The sequence below is a fragment of the Musca vetustissima genome, unplaced genomic scaffold (assembly GCF_032173495.1).
Source record: "Musca vetustissima isolate MV318-11 ecotype Yass unplaced genomic scaffold, APGP_CSIRO_Mvet_v1 utg122399, whole genome shotgun sequence".
NCBI classification, from domain to species: Eukaryota; Metazoa; Arthropoda; class Insecta; order Diptera; family Muscidae; genus Musca; species Musca vetustissima.
In genome coordinates this window covers 31,517-49,159 of record NW_026885873.1, presented here as the reverse complement: position 1 = coordinate 49,159, position 17,643 = coordinate 31,517, and the positions used below count along the sequence as shown (strand labels likewise).

At 35.2% G+C, this 17,643-nt stretch overlaps 2 protein-coding genes across 2 annotated transcripts in view; one reads left to right on the top strand and one right to left on the bottom strand.

Annotated features, from left to right (window-relative positions):
* The window catches only part of LOC133333174 (synaptic vesicle glycoprotein 2A-like), a 38,204-nt gene that overhangs the window by 13,153 nt on the left and 7,408 nt on the right, over window positions 1-17,643 (bottom strand). The gene's annotated exons all lie outside the window — the stretch shown is intronic.
* On the top strand, window positions 4,592-5,763 carry LOC133333171 (sulfotransferase 1E1-like). Its single transcript, XM_061541501.1, has 4 exons — window positions 4,592-4,862; window positions 4,927-5,059; window positions 5,144-5,541; window positions 5,610-5,763. Exons 1-4 carry the CDS (start codon window positions 4,594-4,596, stop codon window positions 5,761-5,763), a joined length of 954 nt encoding a protein of 317 aa, XP_061397485.1. The 5' UTR covers window positions 4,592-4,593.

Below are 17,643 nucleotides of genomic sequence, written 5' to 3'. Positions count from 1 at the left end.
GATTCACCAAAGTCGTAGAAAGCCGAATGATATGTGTATAGATTGAGTATAGAACAATTAAAAGCCAGTGAGCGGAGCAGTATAGTCGGACGGGGCCGACCATATGATACCCTACACAACTTCCACGAAAATCTAATTTTCTATGGTTCGATATTCTGAGCTTGGGCAATATTTAGCGATATTTGTACACCCTTGACCGACTAGACGTCTACAAATATTACTAATATTCAGTACAACTCTTCTAATTACTTGTCCAGATCCCCTTCACCGTGGGTTGTGTTGTGATGTCCGGCTTTCAATAGTGGCCTATAAATCGACTCAGAAAAAAACACAAAAAATAAAGTTTTCGGTTCACTCCATCCAAATATTATAATCTGATCATCACCGAAAATTATAGACGTTGTCCATGACCATACCTGGATCCTCATGGAAAATTTCAAAGCGATCCGCGATAGTTTTCGCCCTCTAGTGTGGTAATGCGTTACTAAATAATATATGAATACGCAAAAACCTGTAAATATTTAAGTGTAACTCCCACATCCGAGTACACACGACAATGCAATTGGTATCAATGTAAAGGTAAAACACGCCTCTTGGATATACTATCAACTTCTCGGGTCTATGTCCTTCAGGAGTAAATATATATTCAGTATTCAAAGATATCGCAGTTCGTTATAACGTCTTTCACAACGAAAATTAATATAAAATGTTTAATTTTCGGAATAAATTTAACAACAAGTTGTCAACGTATGAAAAACGATTTACGTCAAGTTATATTGAATGGGGCTTCATAGAGACTCGAGGTTTTTATATAGACCCATAGGGGTTAATAGACATAGATATCTTGTCTCCATACAGACCAATTGGGGTTTATAAAGACTTCTGGTCTCCATACAGACTAATTGGGGTTTATGAAGACCTCAGGACCCCATGGGTCTTTATAGTCGCATAGGTGTTTATAAATAATTAGTGTCTAGCCTCTTTGAAGCCTCAATGCTCTTTATAAATACTCCTTCCTCTATGAAGGCCAGTTGGTCTGTATGGAGACTAGAGGTCTGTATGGGGCAGCATTAAGACTAGTGTCTTTTATAAAAACGCATGCTGGAGCTTCACATAGACTGGAGTTCTTAATAAAGTCTGTCACATCTTTATACCCTACACAACAATGTTGTCAGGTGGAGCCCCAAGAGTTTGTAACGCCCTTTAAGTAAACAGATCGTCATATCTCGACTAGCTGAGTCGATCTAGACATATGTGTCCGTTTGTCCATTATTATTTGTAAACACGATACAGACCACAATTATGGACTAATCGTCACGAAATTTTGCATGTAGGATGGGTCTTAGAAGACCCCTATTGTTTTTGGCAATGATCCGTTAATATTTAGGGAATGCAATGGAACAAAAACTTTATTTTGGCGTATATTTTTACTCCAGAAGGACAAAGACCCGAAATGTTGATATTATATCCAAGAGGGGTGGTTGACCTTTAAAGTGATGCCAATTATACGTAGGTATTTAAAGGCGTTTATGTGTTATGATGTTCTTTAGTATTATTATTATTATTACCCCACTTGAGGGCGAAAATGTCGCGCTAATCGCGTTGAAATTAAACATGAAGTTCCGATTATGGTCAATGACGTCGCATATAATTTTCGGTGGTGTTGAATTGATATTAAGGGGGTGCAATGAACCGAAATCTTTATTTTTTATTCAATTTTCCAGTCGCTCTAAAGGTCATAATGATATGCAGACCATCACATATATAGAAAGTGGAGTTGTTGCTCTATAATTAGCCAATATAGAACCGCAGAAACTTAGATTTCCCTGATAGTTGTGTAGGGTATCATATGGTCGGCCCCGTCCGATTTTAAATAATATATCTTGTGTATACATATTTTCATAGAACTTCCTTAGGTTCAACTTTATACCTAAAGGAAAAGTGAATGACTATAGGAAGGAGTTATCCAAATAAATGGTTCATAAAATGGACGATTGCATGTATGATAAATTAAGGAAATATAATACAACTTTGGACGAATTGTTGTTAAATAAGTTAACAAACAACAAACATCTGCCCGGCACTGCAGCACCATCTGTTGAGGAAACGCATTGGCAACTCATAGAAAAGCGAGCATACTTTTAGGCGAAAATAAATATTACAAATAATTTAAAATGTAATAATTATCGTGAATTGCGAAGTTTGTTTTAAATCGATCCAGACTTAAATAAAGCCTTTAAATATGATTTTAATCGATTTCATATAAATGATTCACCAAAAATTATAAAATATTTTTTCTCGCTTCAAGAGCCCGAACGCCAAATTACAGCCACTACTGCCAGAAAATCCGGCTCAAACTTTTAAAATGTCGAAAATGAGCTATTTTAAAAAATTAACCTACATCTAAATTTTTTATAAGGATGTTTCAATCCTCGATAAATGGGACATGCCAAATTACATTAATTTCGGTTGGAAAACGCGAGAACAATGCCAAAACATGGACCTATATAGAAATTGCTATGCCAAAATGTTTTCCATCATCCAAGAATCCGGAATTAAACTTTGGTAAAAAATTCAGCTAAATTCATTAAGATTGGAGCTATAACAAAACGTGGACAGATATTGTTGTTAGGAAGATTAATTCTGTTCAAAAACGGAACCAAAATAACCATGTTTCGGGTTAGTTCTCATGTACCCCGAAACATGGGCAAATATTGGTAGGGAGATTTTTTATCCAATGAGAATCCAAAATATCAAACTCTAGTTAACTTGCCCAAACTTCCGAATTAGGTTTAAAATCGTGCGCAAAATCCATAAAAAAGAATATTGGGGTCTACAAGATAGTTTTGAGCGATATATCTATTTGCAACATCCTATTTCAACAGACAGACATACGGACGTGTTTAAATCGACAATGCATTTCTGAATACCGAATATTGGGGGTCAATTAACTTATGCATGTCCGTCTGCCTGTTGATGCATTGCACGGTAAACAAAATACATGGCGTATTTATGATCCGAATGTGATGGAATTTGACACAGCTCATTTATTTGGCCCAACGATGTGCCCTATTAAAATTGCTGAAAACCGGCTCTGATTTTCAGCAATTTATTCCGATTTGATTAGAATGCTGCATCAAACTCCCAAATTGATTCAATTGCGACGAAAGCGTATTGAATTGATTCTAGAATGGCATGTGATCAGTTTCGTTAAAATGGGTTTAAATTTCGATATGGATCCCATATATATTTTCGTCCGATTTTATGTCAATGGTGCACCAAAGATCCTGTGCTTGAATTAAATCTAAACTAATGTGTGTTATGTTTCGTTGTAATCGGCTCAAATGAACATATAGCTCCCATATATTATTTCCCCCGATTCTATGCAAATGGTACATAAAAGTCCCAAAGTTTATCCGAATGAAAAGAAACTTGAGGCTAGAATAGTATATGTGAAGTTTTGTTGAGATCGGTTCAGATTCAGATATGGCTCCCATGCACCAAACTCCCAATATATTTCCGATTGTGAGAAAATCTGTCAAAAATAAAATTTTCGGTTCATTGCAACCCCTAAATATCATCTCAACATCGCCGAAAATTATAAGTGTCGTCCTTGACCATAACCGCCCTTTAGTGGGTTAATAGTAATACTAAACAATATCATAACCCATAGACACCTTTAAATATATACGTATAACTCCCACATCCGAGTACATTGGTATCAATTTAAAGGTCAACCACTTCTCTTGGATATACTGTCAATTTCTCGGATCTATGTCCTTCAGGAGTAAATATATACACCCCATAATACAAATTTTGTAATTTTTCACAAGGGTCATTTGACCGATCTTCGTCAAAAGTGTCATGCTTATTCTATGGCCAGACCCTTCTCTCTGTGTAAAATTTCGTGGTGATCGGGTCATAATTATGGCGACCAGAAAACAGACAAATATAAAGTTTTTGGTCCATTCTATCCCCTATATATCAACGGATCATTACCAAAAACAATAGGGTGTTATTTGGCCAGAACTCATCCTACATACAAAATTTCGTGACGATTGGTCCATAACCGTAGCACGTATCGTGTTTGAAAATTGTAAAGGACAGACGGACGGATACACATGTATAGATCGACTCAGCTAGTTGAGATATGTCGATCGGAATGCTTAAAGTTGGGTCCAGGACTAATATTTCGCGGCGTTACAAACTCTAAGGTCTGTACAAAGCTATAATACCCTGACAACATAGTTGTGCGGAATATAATAAAACATTAAATTAATATTTACTAATTTCTATCTTTTGTTTTGCGTAATTATATTTTCCTAACCCCATTACCTCGCTGATATCACTTCTTATTACAACTCTCCATTGTACACCAAGAGGCCTACAAGCACTGCACTCACTCACTCACCATGTAAATAAATTTGTGGTAAACAACAATAAAATACATTAGTAAAGCTAGCAGCTGTCTGTCTGGTTGGCTGACTGACCCACAAGCAATAGAGTAGATAGTTGCTGTTCACTTCAGTTGTTATCTAGCATTCGCGAAGAGTGGTTGGGTCATTCGGAGACTTCTTTGTTACTACAATGGGCATGTCACTAACTGATTATCAGCCACCCCGTTATCCGACAAATTTATTGCAAAAAGATTGGTCCAAACGTAAGCTGCATTATCGTACCGATCGTTTGGAATACATTAGGAAAGTTCATGATGTTGAAGTGTTGCCAGATGATGTGTGGTTGGTCACATTGCCAAAATGTGGTACAACTTGGATGCAGGAGCTATTGTGGTTGGTGATGAATGACTTTGATTTTGAAACAGCAAAAAAGGAGCACTTGGAAATACGATCACCATATATGGAGTAAGATTTGGAGCCCTTGGACACATTGGGGGGAAAAAATAACGGATTTTGTATTCCCTTCCAGATTCGATTATATGGTTAATAATGATTTGGAAAATTGTTTTCGGCCCATTGAACAGTTGAGCAGACCCAGGCTTATTAAGACCCATTTGAGTTTGCCGTTATTGCCACATCAAATATGGGATAAAAAACCCAAGGTAAATATTTTCTTTATTTATGTTCAACCTTAATTGCACTTTTTCTATGCTAATGATTGTTGTTGTTCTGTCATTCCCCTTTAGGTGGTGTATGTAGCCCGCAACATTAAAGATGCCATCGTTTCGGAATATTATCATGCACGCAATGTTGGTGCATTTACGGACAAATCGCTGGATGACTATGTCCGTGAGGAAATTGAGGGTACCAAATTGCATGACCCATTTTTACATTTAACCGAATTCTATGCCCTGCGTCACGAACCATGGCTCTACTATACGAGTTTTGAACGGATGAAAATGAATTTGCGCCAAGTGATACTGGATGTTTGTGGCTTTCTGAATAAATCCATCGATGAGTCAACAATGGAGAAAATGTTGAAACATTTGTCATTCGAGGAAATGAAGAAAAACCCAAAAACTAATCATGTTTGGGAATTTCAACAAGTTCGTGCCAAACATGGCCTACCAGCGGAGGGACAAGAGTAAGTGATAGGTGTTTTTTTTGGAGACTTATAGAAATTATTTGTTTTTTCTTCTGTTTTTCTTTCAGATTTAATTTCATACGCAAGGGTGAAATGAATGGTTATAAACAAGAGTTGTCTCCGGAAGTTGTGCAGAAAGTCGATGATTGGGTTGAGCGGAATTTAAAGGAATTGAATATAACATTGGATGAATTGCTGTTATTGGAGAATACAAAGGCTTAACTATTTTTATTTGTAAATAATGGACTGAATTTGCAGTAATATGTTAATAAAAATATAATTTTAAAATATATATACAGTGTGCTTCAAAATAAATTCTACTTCATTGTAGTAAGTTTTGTCAGACTATCCATTTTAAATCGATTTTAAATTGTCTGAAAGGTATTTTATTCAAAATAATTGGGGTCTAAAATCAATATTTCGATAAGGAACATTTTTGGTCGTAAAATTATCTGGGCCATGCGTCAGTCGGTTTGCTGCAGCTATGTAAATTTTCATACCAGTCAGACATACGTGTAGAGTTTGGTGCTTCATTTGCACGGAATCGGACGAAACTATATATGGAAGCGATTTCAACAAAGCGTGACACGTGTTTTCATCTATCATGGATGCCCTGTGAAAATTTCGTTGCAATCGTGGTGAGTTTGGTGCAGCATTTACCTAAAATTGGACGAAAATATGTATGGGAGCTATATCTACTACTACTTCGTTAACGAATGTGGGATTTTTTAAAAACTAATACCGACCATAAAAAAATTTTAGTACCATAATGTAATTTTTTTAGTAATAATGTTGTTGTTATGTAACAGCACTATTGCTTTTACACAATGGGCTGAGGTGACAGACGTTTGCCGAGTATACCTCGGGTCGTTTCGGATCGTAAACCCCTCTGTCGTGGAAACGTTTAATAATAATGTGTCTATGTTCTCTTATAGTACGTATTTCAAAAAAACCAGTAAGGAAAGTAGTAAAGTCGGACTGCGCCGACTATATGATACCCTTCACCACTTTGGGGATATTCTACATATGTGTCCTAACAGACGTCGCCTTTTCTAAGGAACATTGACATGAAATTGAACGAACTTAAATATTCGATCTTTATCTATAAGTAAACCGACTAACATAAATTCCAACACATGCCATTCTGCAACCTATTCTGAATTTTGTAAATAGATTTAAAGCACACGCACTGTTTTAAATGTATCAATCAGGCACCCATTGATTATTTGGTGTACAGTCAACATGAATAGATCGAAATTATATATAGAAGCTAATCTGAACCGATTTCAAGCAAACTTACTAGATATTAATTTTTATAAATTTCTGTACGTGTATGGGTCTGTATGGGCCTTTTGCAAAATTGTAGTGTAACATTTACTTAAAATCGGAAGAAAATATATATAGAAGGTATAAGTAAATCTGAACCAATTTCAAGAAAACTTGACACACGAAAGGTTATAGTAACAGTACATTGTACAAAATTGTGTGCCGATCGGCCAATCTTTGGGTCTTTAGTGCGCAATTTAAATTAAATTGGTCGAAAATATAATTGAACCGATTTTCACGAAACTTATCACGCATCATTCTGGACCTAATTCAGTAACTTATACCAAATTTCGTGCAAATGGAAAGATATGTAGGCCCTTTGGAGCCCCATTTACCTTAGATCGGACGAAAATATATATTGAAGCTATATATAAATCTGAACCGATTTTCACGAAACTTAGCACACATCATTCTGGAACCAATTTAGTACTCTGTGCCACATTTCGTGCAAATCGAAATCGGACGAAACTATATATGGGAGCTATATCTAAATCTGACCCGATTTTCTAGAAACTTAGCACACATCATTCCGGACCTAATTCTGTACTCTGTGCCAAATTTCGTGCAAATGGAAAGATATATAGCGACTTTGGTACACCACTTACCTTAAATCGGACGAAACTATATATGGGAGCTATATCTAAATCTGAACCGATTTTCTCGAAACTTAACACACATCATTCTGGACCTAATCCAGTACTCTATGCCAAATTTCGTGCAAATCGAAATATATATATAGGGATTTTGGTACACCATTTACCTTAAATCGGACGAAAATATATATGGGAGCTATATCTAAATTTGAAACGATTTTTCCCATTTTCAATAGGGTTCGTCCTTGGACCAATTAAGTGACCTGTGCCAAATTCCATCCAAATCGGATCATAAATGCGACCTGTACTTTGTTAACAAAAATACATGGACGGACGGACGGACATGCATAAATCGACTCAGAAAGTGATTCTATGCGTATTCTCAAAAGGAACCATAGGTCTATCTCGATTCCTTTTGCCTGTTACAAACATATGCACAAAGACATAATACCCTGTACCACAGTGTGGTGAAGCGTATAAAAAAAACCTCCATATCTCCACAATATACACCAATTCTGACCGAAACTGAAATCTAGCTCTATACTAAATTTGGTATCATTTATTACCCTTTGTACTCCTGTAAATTACAGGTTCGCCCAAATTTAATACCAGTTAGTACACATTAATATAAATTTACATAACTACATATCCTAACAATCATAAGTACTTCCCACATACCCCAATCTTACTTCCAAATTTCAGGATTCCAGCTCTATCAGTTCAGCTAAATCCAAATTGTATCAAATTTAGTACCATTTAGTACATATAAGTACAAATTTCCGTTAATACCTTCATCATGCAATTCAATGGAAATCTTTTTAATTTCAGGATTCCAGCTCTATCGGTTCACTCTAAATCCAAAACTGTACCAAATTAGTACCATTTTGTACACATTAGTAGACATTTCCTAAACATTGTACATTCCACAATCCAACACCCCAACAGTGATATTAATTCCAAATTTTAGGATTCCAGCTCTATTGGTTCACTCTAAATCCAATTTGTACCAAATTTACACATTAGCAGACATTTCCAAAATATTCTACATACCCCAATCGAACACCCCAACAGTGATATTAACTCCAGATTTAAGGTTTCCAGCTCTATTATTTTACCCAAAATTTAAATTGTACCAAATTTAGTACAGTTTAGTACTTTTCGTATTCATGAGTACTCGCTTTCAAAACCACCTCCTTCTATCGACCATACTTTTCAATTTTAATTCACATTCCAAGTTTCAAAAGACTTAAGGAACTTGACCGATTATATTTATCCTAGTTCATACGATAGGTATACACTCACAGAGAAACGTCCCAAAATTTGGAATTGATCGGATTATTTGTTTTTGAGTTATCGTGACCGCCATTCGCAAAAACGATGTTTGGAGAAAAATTACTTTAAAGTTTGAGGCAAGAGGGCTTTGCCGTCACTTGATACTAGCACAATAAATCAGATATATCTTCAAGAGTTGTTGAGATTTTTACTTGAAATTTCATAGGGACATTCTTGAATTAGTGTAGATTCGAATTAAATCAAAATACAAAAGTATTTTTGTATAATAATATAGTAAATACTTGCACACATGTTTTACAAGTGGCGCCCAATATATAGTTAATTGTTCAATGTTGTCATGTGTGATAATTTTTTTTTTCTGTTGCATAGTCTGTTCTATTTTAAATCTCAACGTATACTGATATGTGGAAGTGCAATCATAATTTAACGTTTTAATTCCTCGTAATATTTAACTGAGATAAGTAGTTTTAAAGAAATTTTATCTAATCATTGAATCTAATGTATCAAATGTGAGACGTCAAAAATAGTAATGGTTCATTTTATTTTTCTTTAGAAATGCCTTTTTCTTCATTGTCTCTTATTTCGGAAATTTTAAAATGATCAATTAACCACTAAAGTCCAATCAATTCAATTGTGATTGATGTGAAACTTTTGTACATACTTCATACTTCAGCATGGTAACACATTAAAAGGTTAATTTACATAAACTTGTTTGAATGTTGATTCAAGAGTGCGACTTGCGACGAGTTGCAGTGTTGAATGAAAAGAATATTTTTTGTTATAGTATTTTTTGTTTTTGTTGGTTGGCTATATATGGGAAATTACAAAAATCTTTTAAATTCCTTGAAGCTGAGGTTTGCAAGGTTATAACTCGCGAAATATGAACATATTGCATATAATTTAAATTCAATTCTATAAAATGAAGTGTTCTTGTCAAAATCTTGAAATATTGGTAATAAATAATAAGTTGCGTGGAAGCTGTGATGGTGGTAATGTAAAAAAATGGGTGAAAATGTGTTGAAGCCAACGAGTTTTTTTTGTGTTCGTTCCCGATTTGTGGCTAAACTACACAACGCACGCACATGTGATCAGTGACTAAGTTGCAGAATACCCCATGGACAATATGGTTCTAATGTATGATTTTTCGATATAATCACTGCATCCACCCAAAATGGATGCTGACATTTTGAAGCCGGATTTTCGGTGTTTTTTGAATTTTTCTTATAATTAGGATGCGCATCCAGATAATAGAATAAACTAATTATAGGATCGTAGAACTCGTGATTCTGCTTCGTTTAGTGTATATCTCATGAATGTGCTCACTGTAGCTTCTTTGCAATTGGGTTTCAAAGACGAAAATTTAGTGCGTAAATTTTTATAAAAAACATATTTTTTGAGTCTAAAATTAAGAAAGTCCATTCAAATTCCGTGGAACCCCGCGTGATTTTAGTTTTTTTACGTGCCGGATCTAATGAGCCCATCCATGTTGAATTCCGTCTAATAAAACGGCGGATATAGGTACCTTGAATGTGGGAAAAACTGCAAAAACTTATTTTGACAAATTCGCGTAAATAATCGCGATTTTCTTCGAATTAATTTTACATGCATTTATGCTTGTATTGTCAAATTCGCGAATCTGTGTGGAAATAGGTCAAAAATACATCGATACGCGAATAATATGCATATTTTATCCAAAATTGATTGTGGAGGCACATCCGCGGTTCTTAACCGATCCTTTTAAAATAGGTGTCCTTTTGCGTATTTTCATAGGAGATTACTAAAATCGGATGCGCATAAAAATCGTATGCACGTTGCGTGATTTTTAGCCATTTTTAGGGTTTTTGCATAGTAAAGTGCATCGAGTGGCACACTTTGACCGCTGAATTAAACATCGAAAAATTAATAATTATTGAAAGACATTGATTCGGTTTATACGAAAATCGCATGCGCATCAACTGATTTCAACTAATTCGCGAATTGCAAGCTTTTCAATATTGATAATTTTTATGTATTGTAAGTGCAATATATTTAGCCATTAATGACGTCGAAACTCTTATCAGATGAATCTGCCGATATTTAACAATCATCTAAAAGAATTTGCAAAAGAAAGCGTCGTATATTTTAGAAGATTAAGGCAAAACCGTATCCTCTTAAACATACTAAAAAATCGAAAATTCCAAAAAACATTTGTTTTAATTCAAAAATTAATTTATTTTATTTTCCGATATCTTCATGTTTCTATTTGTTTTTCGCGACTATTAAACCGTATTTCAGTGTGATTTGACTAGTATGCAAAGAAAACAATGGTGTTTAAGCATTTGTGAAGAAATTCTCGAATTTCAACGAATAGGAATTCATTTAATTTATATTTGAAATACAAGATTTAAAACCGCTATAACTTTTGTGCGCAGCATCCGAATTTGTGAACGCGAACATATTTCGAATCAGCATATTTTTCTTAACCTATGTACCAAAAATCATAAATGTGCTCGCAAAAAAATTTTTTAAATTTTTTTTAATGGAATTTTAAAAGAATTTTGTAATTTCCCATATAAACTGGTTTTTTGTACTGGCGTGCGTGAAGTTCATTCAAAAACCACACACAATATTTGTGTGTGTTTCTTTATATTATTGTTGTTGTTGGTGTTTAATTGTTGGAGAATTATGAAAGCAAAGTGGTTTAAAAAAATTCAAAAGAAATATGTATTAATAATAATTAAAGTGGGGAAGTAACATATAAAATATTTAAAGACAATGGATTTTATTTGGAGCAATAACAAATTTTATAGCATGACATAAAATTGTAGCTTGTAGCATTTACAAATTTTATATCATGATATAAAATTGCGTCTTTGTAGTCTTATAATATATATAGCTATAGTTTCTTTCTTATAGCCTTCATCACACAGTGGTGTTGTGCCAACATTGGACAACTATATGTTGGGTGCCACGTGTAAAATATGCGTGCAAACCCATAGCTGTTTGCGAAGTGTTTATAAAGTCGTTGTGCCTATATTTGTAACAGGCAAAAGAAAATGAGTTAGACCCATAGTTACATTTGAGGATGTGTAGAGAATCACTTTCTGAGTCGTATTATGTATGTGCATCTGTCTGCCCATGTATTATTGTAAACAAAGTACAGGTGTTTTGCGAAATTTCATTTGACGGCTAAGATGTAGTACACGCTGCATTGAGGTGCCAAAAAACTAGTATGACGCAAATAATTTCCAAAAAGTGCATACGTCTTTAAAGCGCATCAATATCGGTGTACACCCTAAACAAATACATTGATATATACCAATTTCAATGCGGTCCATCAAGAGCCTTAAATATAACTCAAACTATTTATACACTTCACCATACTGTGGTTCAGAGTATTATTTATTTGTGTTTGTAACAGGCAAAAGGAAAAGAGACAGACACATGATTCCTTTTGAGAATATGCTTAGAAACACTTTCTGAGTCGATTTATGCATGTCCGTCCGTATGTATATGTTAAATTGTAAACCACTTTGGCTATATTCAATAGATGCATCCTAACAGAAATTGGACTAAATTAAATATGTGATCTGTGTCAATATGTGAACCGACTTAACCCTACGATCAATAACCGGTACATTTGTACCTTTAAGTTTGTTTTTCTGTTTGTGACTCAACGAAATGATCATTTCGTTCATTTCCGACCCTATAAAGTATATATAATCTTGATCAGCGTAATTATAAATCCATATATCTTTTGTAATCACTCCAGCCTCTAAACGAACATAGATTGCAACATAGAGTTGTATTTTCTCTGTCATGTTCGAAGATAAGCTATATCGATATTTTGGGGTTCTTGAGCGCGCTATTCAAGTGGATTCTCTGAAATTTGGTACAATCGGTTCTTATTTGGTGCACGATTAAAGTGAAGTCAGTTGAAACCAGTGAGCGGACGGAGCCGACCATATGATACCCTACACAACTACCACGAAAATCACACTTTCGGCGGTTCTATATTCTGAGCCTGGGGAATAATTCGTGATGTTTGCACCCTTTTTACAGATTATAGATCAACAACTCCTATTTCTAAGTCTTGCATATTTTCCAAAATGCTTTTTTCTTGAAGAGAATTTTTACGCCATAGAATAAAAAATTGGTCACTTTAGGTTTTGATTGATTTGACCCTCGGAAAATTGACCGAGGCCGCTCTAAGTATTTGGTCAGATCCCCTTCACTTTGTAAAATATATGATGTTCTGTATATAATAATTGCCTCTAAAGCGACTAGAAAATCTGACAAAATTAAAGTTTTCGGTTCATTGCACCCCCTGAATGAAATCTCAACCTCACCGAAAACTATAAGCCTCGTCCTTGACCATAATCGGAAGTTCATGTACAAAGCTATCAGCGCGACATTTCCGTCCTCTAATGGAGTAATAGTAATAATATGCACATAGTCACCTCTACTTAATTACGTATAACTCCTGCATCGGAGTACATACAGCCATATAATTGGTATCAATTTGAAGGTCAACAACTCATCTTGGACATACTATCAACATCTCGAGTATATGTTCTTCAGGAGCAAGTATATACGTCCCAGAATAAAAATGTTGTAATTTTTCACACAAAAGTCAAGGTCTATTTACCCCGCTAAATATTGACCGATCTTTATTAAAACAGGTATGCTTATTCTTAGCCCCGATCCCCTTCTCCATGTAAAATTTCACGATGTTCGGACCATAACTGCGGCCTCTGGAGCGACCAGAAAAACCGACAAAAATTTAGTATTTGATCCATTTCATCCCCTAAATATTAACCGATCTTTCCCAAAAATAATAGGGGTCTTCATTGGCCAGAACCCATCCTACATACAAAATTTCGTGAAGATTGGTCCATAACTGTGGCCTGTATCGTGTTTACAAATTATAATGGACAGACGGACGGACGGACACACATGTCTAGATCGACTCAGCTAGTCGAAATATAACGATCGGTATACTTAAAGCTGGGTCTAGGACCTATATTTCGCGGCGTTACAAACTCTTGGGGCTGCACAAAGCTATAATACCCTGACAACATAGTTGTGTAGGGTATAAAAACTCAATTTAATGCCTTAACACATGTTAGGCTATACTAACTTCAGAACGCTGAATAAATGAACTGTAACATTTTTGGAAAAAAAAGTTATAGTGAAAGTAGAAAAAATAGGCAATTTATTCATTTTCAAAAAAAAAAAACAAAAAATATAAAAGCAAAATTTATTTTTAAATAAAAAAAAATATTTTATGAAAAATTAAATTGACCCAATTTTTGCATGGTCAAAACTAAAACAAATTTTAGATTTTTTATTAACGTTTCCTAGTAATCGACACTTACGAGGCATTGAATCAATAAAATGCTCAATGTGATCCCCTTGGGTATACTATTCCTTGCATCCTGAAGCTTTTGGAAGCGATTATCAACCAATCTTTGACATGTTTTGGTGTATGTTTTAAAAACCCCAAACAGGCGGTAACATAATACCTTTAGCGAACTGATATCGTTTCCCAACACAATTGTTCAAACAAGCCGATCCATTACTTCATAAATCTCGTAAATATATCGAACTCCATAAAAAGAAAAACAGTCCAATACCATTATTGACCCTCCTCCATGCTTCCAAGTAGCTTGCAATACTGCAGCATGAGCTTTTCATGTTTGAATTTTCTCAGGGTAATTTTTTGTTTATGTCTGAGTCTTAAATGTTTAACTTTAATTCATCTGAGAACTATGAACTATAGGAAGCATGTTAAATAAAATGCTTCGGAATGCCCGATTTTGGGCCTTTTTGTTGTATGATTTGTAGCAATTTTAAAGGCATTTCCCGATCATTTGTCCGATTTTATCGACATTTCGACGACCGGCCTGAACGGAATCGACGAAACCAAAATTGCACATAATTGGCTGTTACAGTATCGGAACCATAAACACCATTTACAATTTTAGCAGTATAATTTTTGTTGTTTTTCCTGGTCTCTCCAGAGACTGCAATTATGGCCCGAATATCAAAATTTTACATGGAGAAAGGATCAGGCCAAAGAATAAGAATGCCTGTTTTGATAAAGATCGGGGATTATTTAGTGGGTCAAATGGACAAAATTTGTATTCTATGGCGTAAGGACATAGATCCTAGAAGTTGACAGTATATCCAAGATGAATGGTTGGCCTCTAAATTGATACCAAATATATTCTCGGATGTACTCTGATGTGAGAGTTAAAATTCAATATTTATAGGAGCTTACGTATTCAGATCTTATTTAGTAACCCATTAATATTAGAGGGCAGAAATAAAGCGCTGATCGCTTTAAAATTTTCCAAGAGGTTCCTGTTATGGTCAAGGACAAAGCCGGTGATGATCACATAAACAATTTGGGATGAAGTGGACCGAAAACTTATTTTTTTGTGTGTTTGTCGAGTCGATCTATAGGCCACAATTGAAAGCCGAACATCACAACACAACCCACGGTGAAGGGAATCTCGATAAAAAATTAGCAGAGCTGTAATGAATATCGGGAATATTCGGAAAATATGTCAGTGCTGTTGGTCTCTAATCGGCCTAGAGGATGCAAATATCACGAAATATTGCCCAGGCTCGGAATAAACATCCACAGAAAGTAAGAGTTCCGTGGTAGTTGCGTAGGGTATCGTATGGTCGCCCCGTCCGACTATACTGCTCCGCTCATTGTTTTTATATCCTTCACCACACTGTGGTACAGGGTATTATGTCTTTGTGCATATGTTTGTAACAGGCAAAAATAATCGAGATAGACACATGGTTCCTTTTGAGAATATGTATAGACTCACTTTCTGATTTATGCATGTCCGTCTGTCCATCCATGTATTTTTGTTAACAAAGTACAGGTCGCATTTATGATCCGATTTGAATGAATTTTGGCACAGGTCACTTAATTGGCCCAAGGACGAACCCTATTAAAATTGGAGAAAATCGGTCCACGTTTAGGCATAGCTCCCATATAACGGTACCCCCCAATTTTCGGTATTTCGAGGTTATTTAGTGCGTTTTTAACTGAATTCGCTGGTACTTTGAGTTCTTATTGGGTAGCAAAACTCCCTACTAAAAATTATAAATATAGGTCCATTTCTTCGGTTAGTCCCCATATAAGGGTACCCCAATTTTCGATATTTTGGGGTTCTTGAACTCGTTTTATAACTGAATTCTCTGAAATTTTGTACATTGGGTTCTTATTTGGTACCAAATTACTCCACTAAAAATTATAAATATAGGTCCAGTTTTTCTGATAGTCCCCATATAACGGTACCCCCAAATTTTTGGTATTTTGTGGGTTCTGATCGTATTTTTCGACCGAATTGACTGTAATTTAGTACGTCGAGTTCTTATTAGGTAGAAAATCTCTCCACTATAAATTAAAAATAGAGGTCCATTTTTTCGGGTAGCCCCCATATAAGGGTACTCCCAATTTTCGGTATTTTGGGGATCTTGAGCGCGTTTTCAACCAAATTCTTTGTAATTTGGTTTTTTGTAGTCGTATATGGTAACAAACCTCCCTCCCAAAAATTATTAATATTCGGGGTAGTCCACATATAACCCCCATTTTATACCCTTCACCACACTGTGGTACAGGGTATTGTGTCTTTGTGCATATGTTTGTACCAGGGAAAAAATCGAAATATACCCATTTTTATACCCTTCACCACACTCTGGTACAGGGTATTATGTCTTTGTGCATATGTTTGTAACAGGCAAAAATAATCGAGATAGACCCATGGTTCCTTTTGAGAATATACATAGAATCACTTTCTAAGTCGATTTATGCATGTCCGTCCGTCCGTCTGTCTGTCTGTCCATGTTAAATTGTAAACAAAGTACATGTCGCATTTATGATCCAAATTAGATGAAATTTGGAATAGGTCACTTATTCGGGAAAAATCGGTACAGATTTAGATATAGCTCCCATATATATATTTAACCGATTTAATGTAAACGGTCCCTATATATATTTCGATTTGCACGAAATTTGGTACAGCCTTATCATTTAAGTCTAGAATGATGTCTGCCAAGTTTCGTAAAAATCGGTTCAGATTTAGATATAGCTCCCATATATAGTTTCGTCCGATTTCATGTAAATGGTGCCCCAAAGTCCCAATATATCTTTCGATTTGCACGAAATTTCGCATAACGTACTGAATTGAGCCTAGAATGATGTCTGCCAAGTTTCGTAAAAATCGGTCCAGATTTAGATAAAGCTCCCATATATAGTTTCGTCCGATTTCATGTAAATGGTGCCCCAAAGTCCCTATATATCTTTTGATTTGCACGAAATTTGGCATAACGTACTGAATTAAGCCTAGAGTGATGTCTGCCAAGTTTCGAGAAAATCGGTCCAGATTTAGATATAGCTCCCATATATAGTTTCGTCCGATTTCATGTAAATGGTGCCCAAAGTCCCTATATATCTTTCGATTTGCACGAAATTTGGCATAACGTACTGAATTGAGCCTAGAATGATGTCTGCCAACTTTCGAGAAAATCGGTCCAGATTTAGATATAGCTCCCATATATAGTTTCGTCCGATTTCATGTAAATGGTGCACCAAAGTCCCTATATATCCTTTGATTTGCACGAAATTTGGCATAACGTACATAATTGAGCCTAGAATGATGTCTGCCAAGTTTCATGAAAATCGGTCCTGATTTAGATATATCTCCCATATATAGTTTCATCCGATTTCATGTAAATGGTGCACCAAAGTCCCTATATATCTTTCGATTTGCACGAAATTTGGTACAGCCTAATCATTTAGGTCTAGAATGATGTCTGCCAAGTTTCGTGAAAATCGGTCCAGATTTAGATAGATATAGTCCCTTTTGTTATAGATTGATTTTAAGTA

Bases quoted from the DNA above. Each gene is read 5' to 3' on its own strand.
- LOC133333171 (XM_061541501.1), top strand. From the start codon at position 4,594: ATGTCACTAACTGATTATCAGCCACCCCGTTATCCGACAAATTTATTG. The intron at 4,863-4,926 runs GTAAGATTTGGA...ATTCCCTTCCAG, and splicing joins ATACGATCACCATATATGGA to ATTCGATTATATGGTTAATA. The intron at 5,542-5,609 runs GTAAGTGATAGG...TTTTTCTTTCAG, and splicing joins CTACCAGCGGAGGGACAAGA to ATTTAATTTCATACGCAAGG.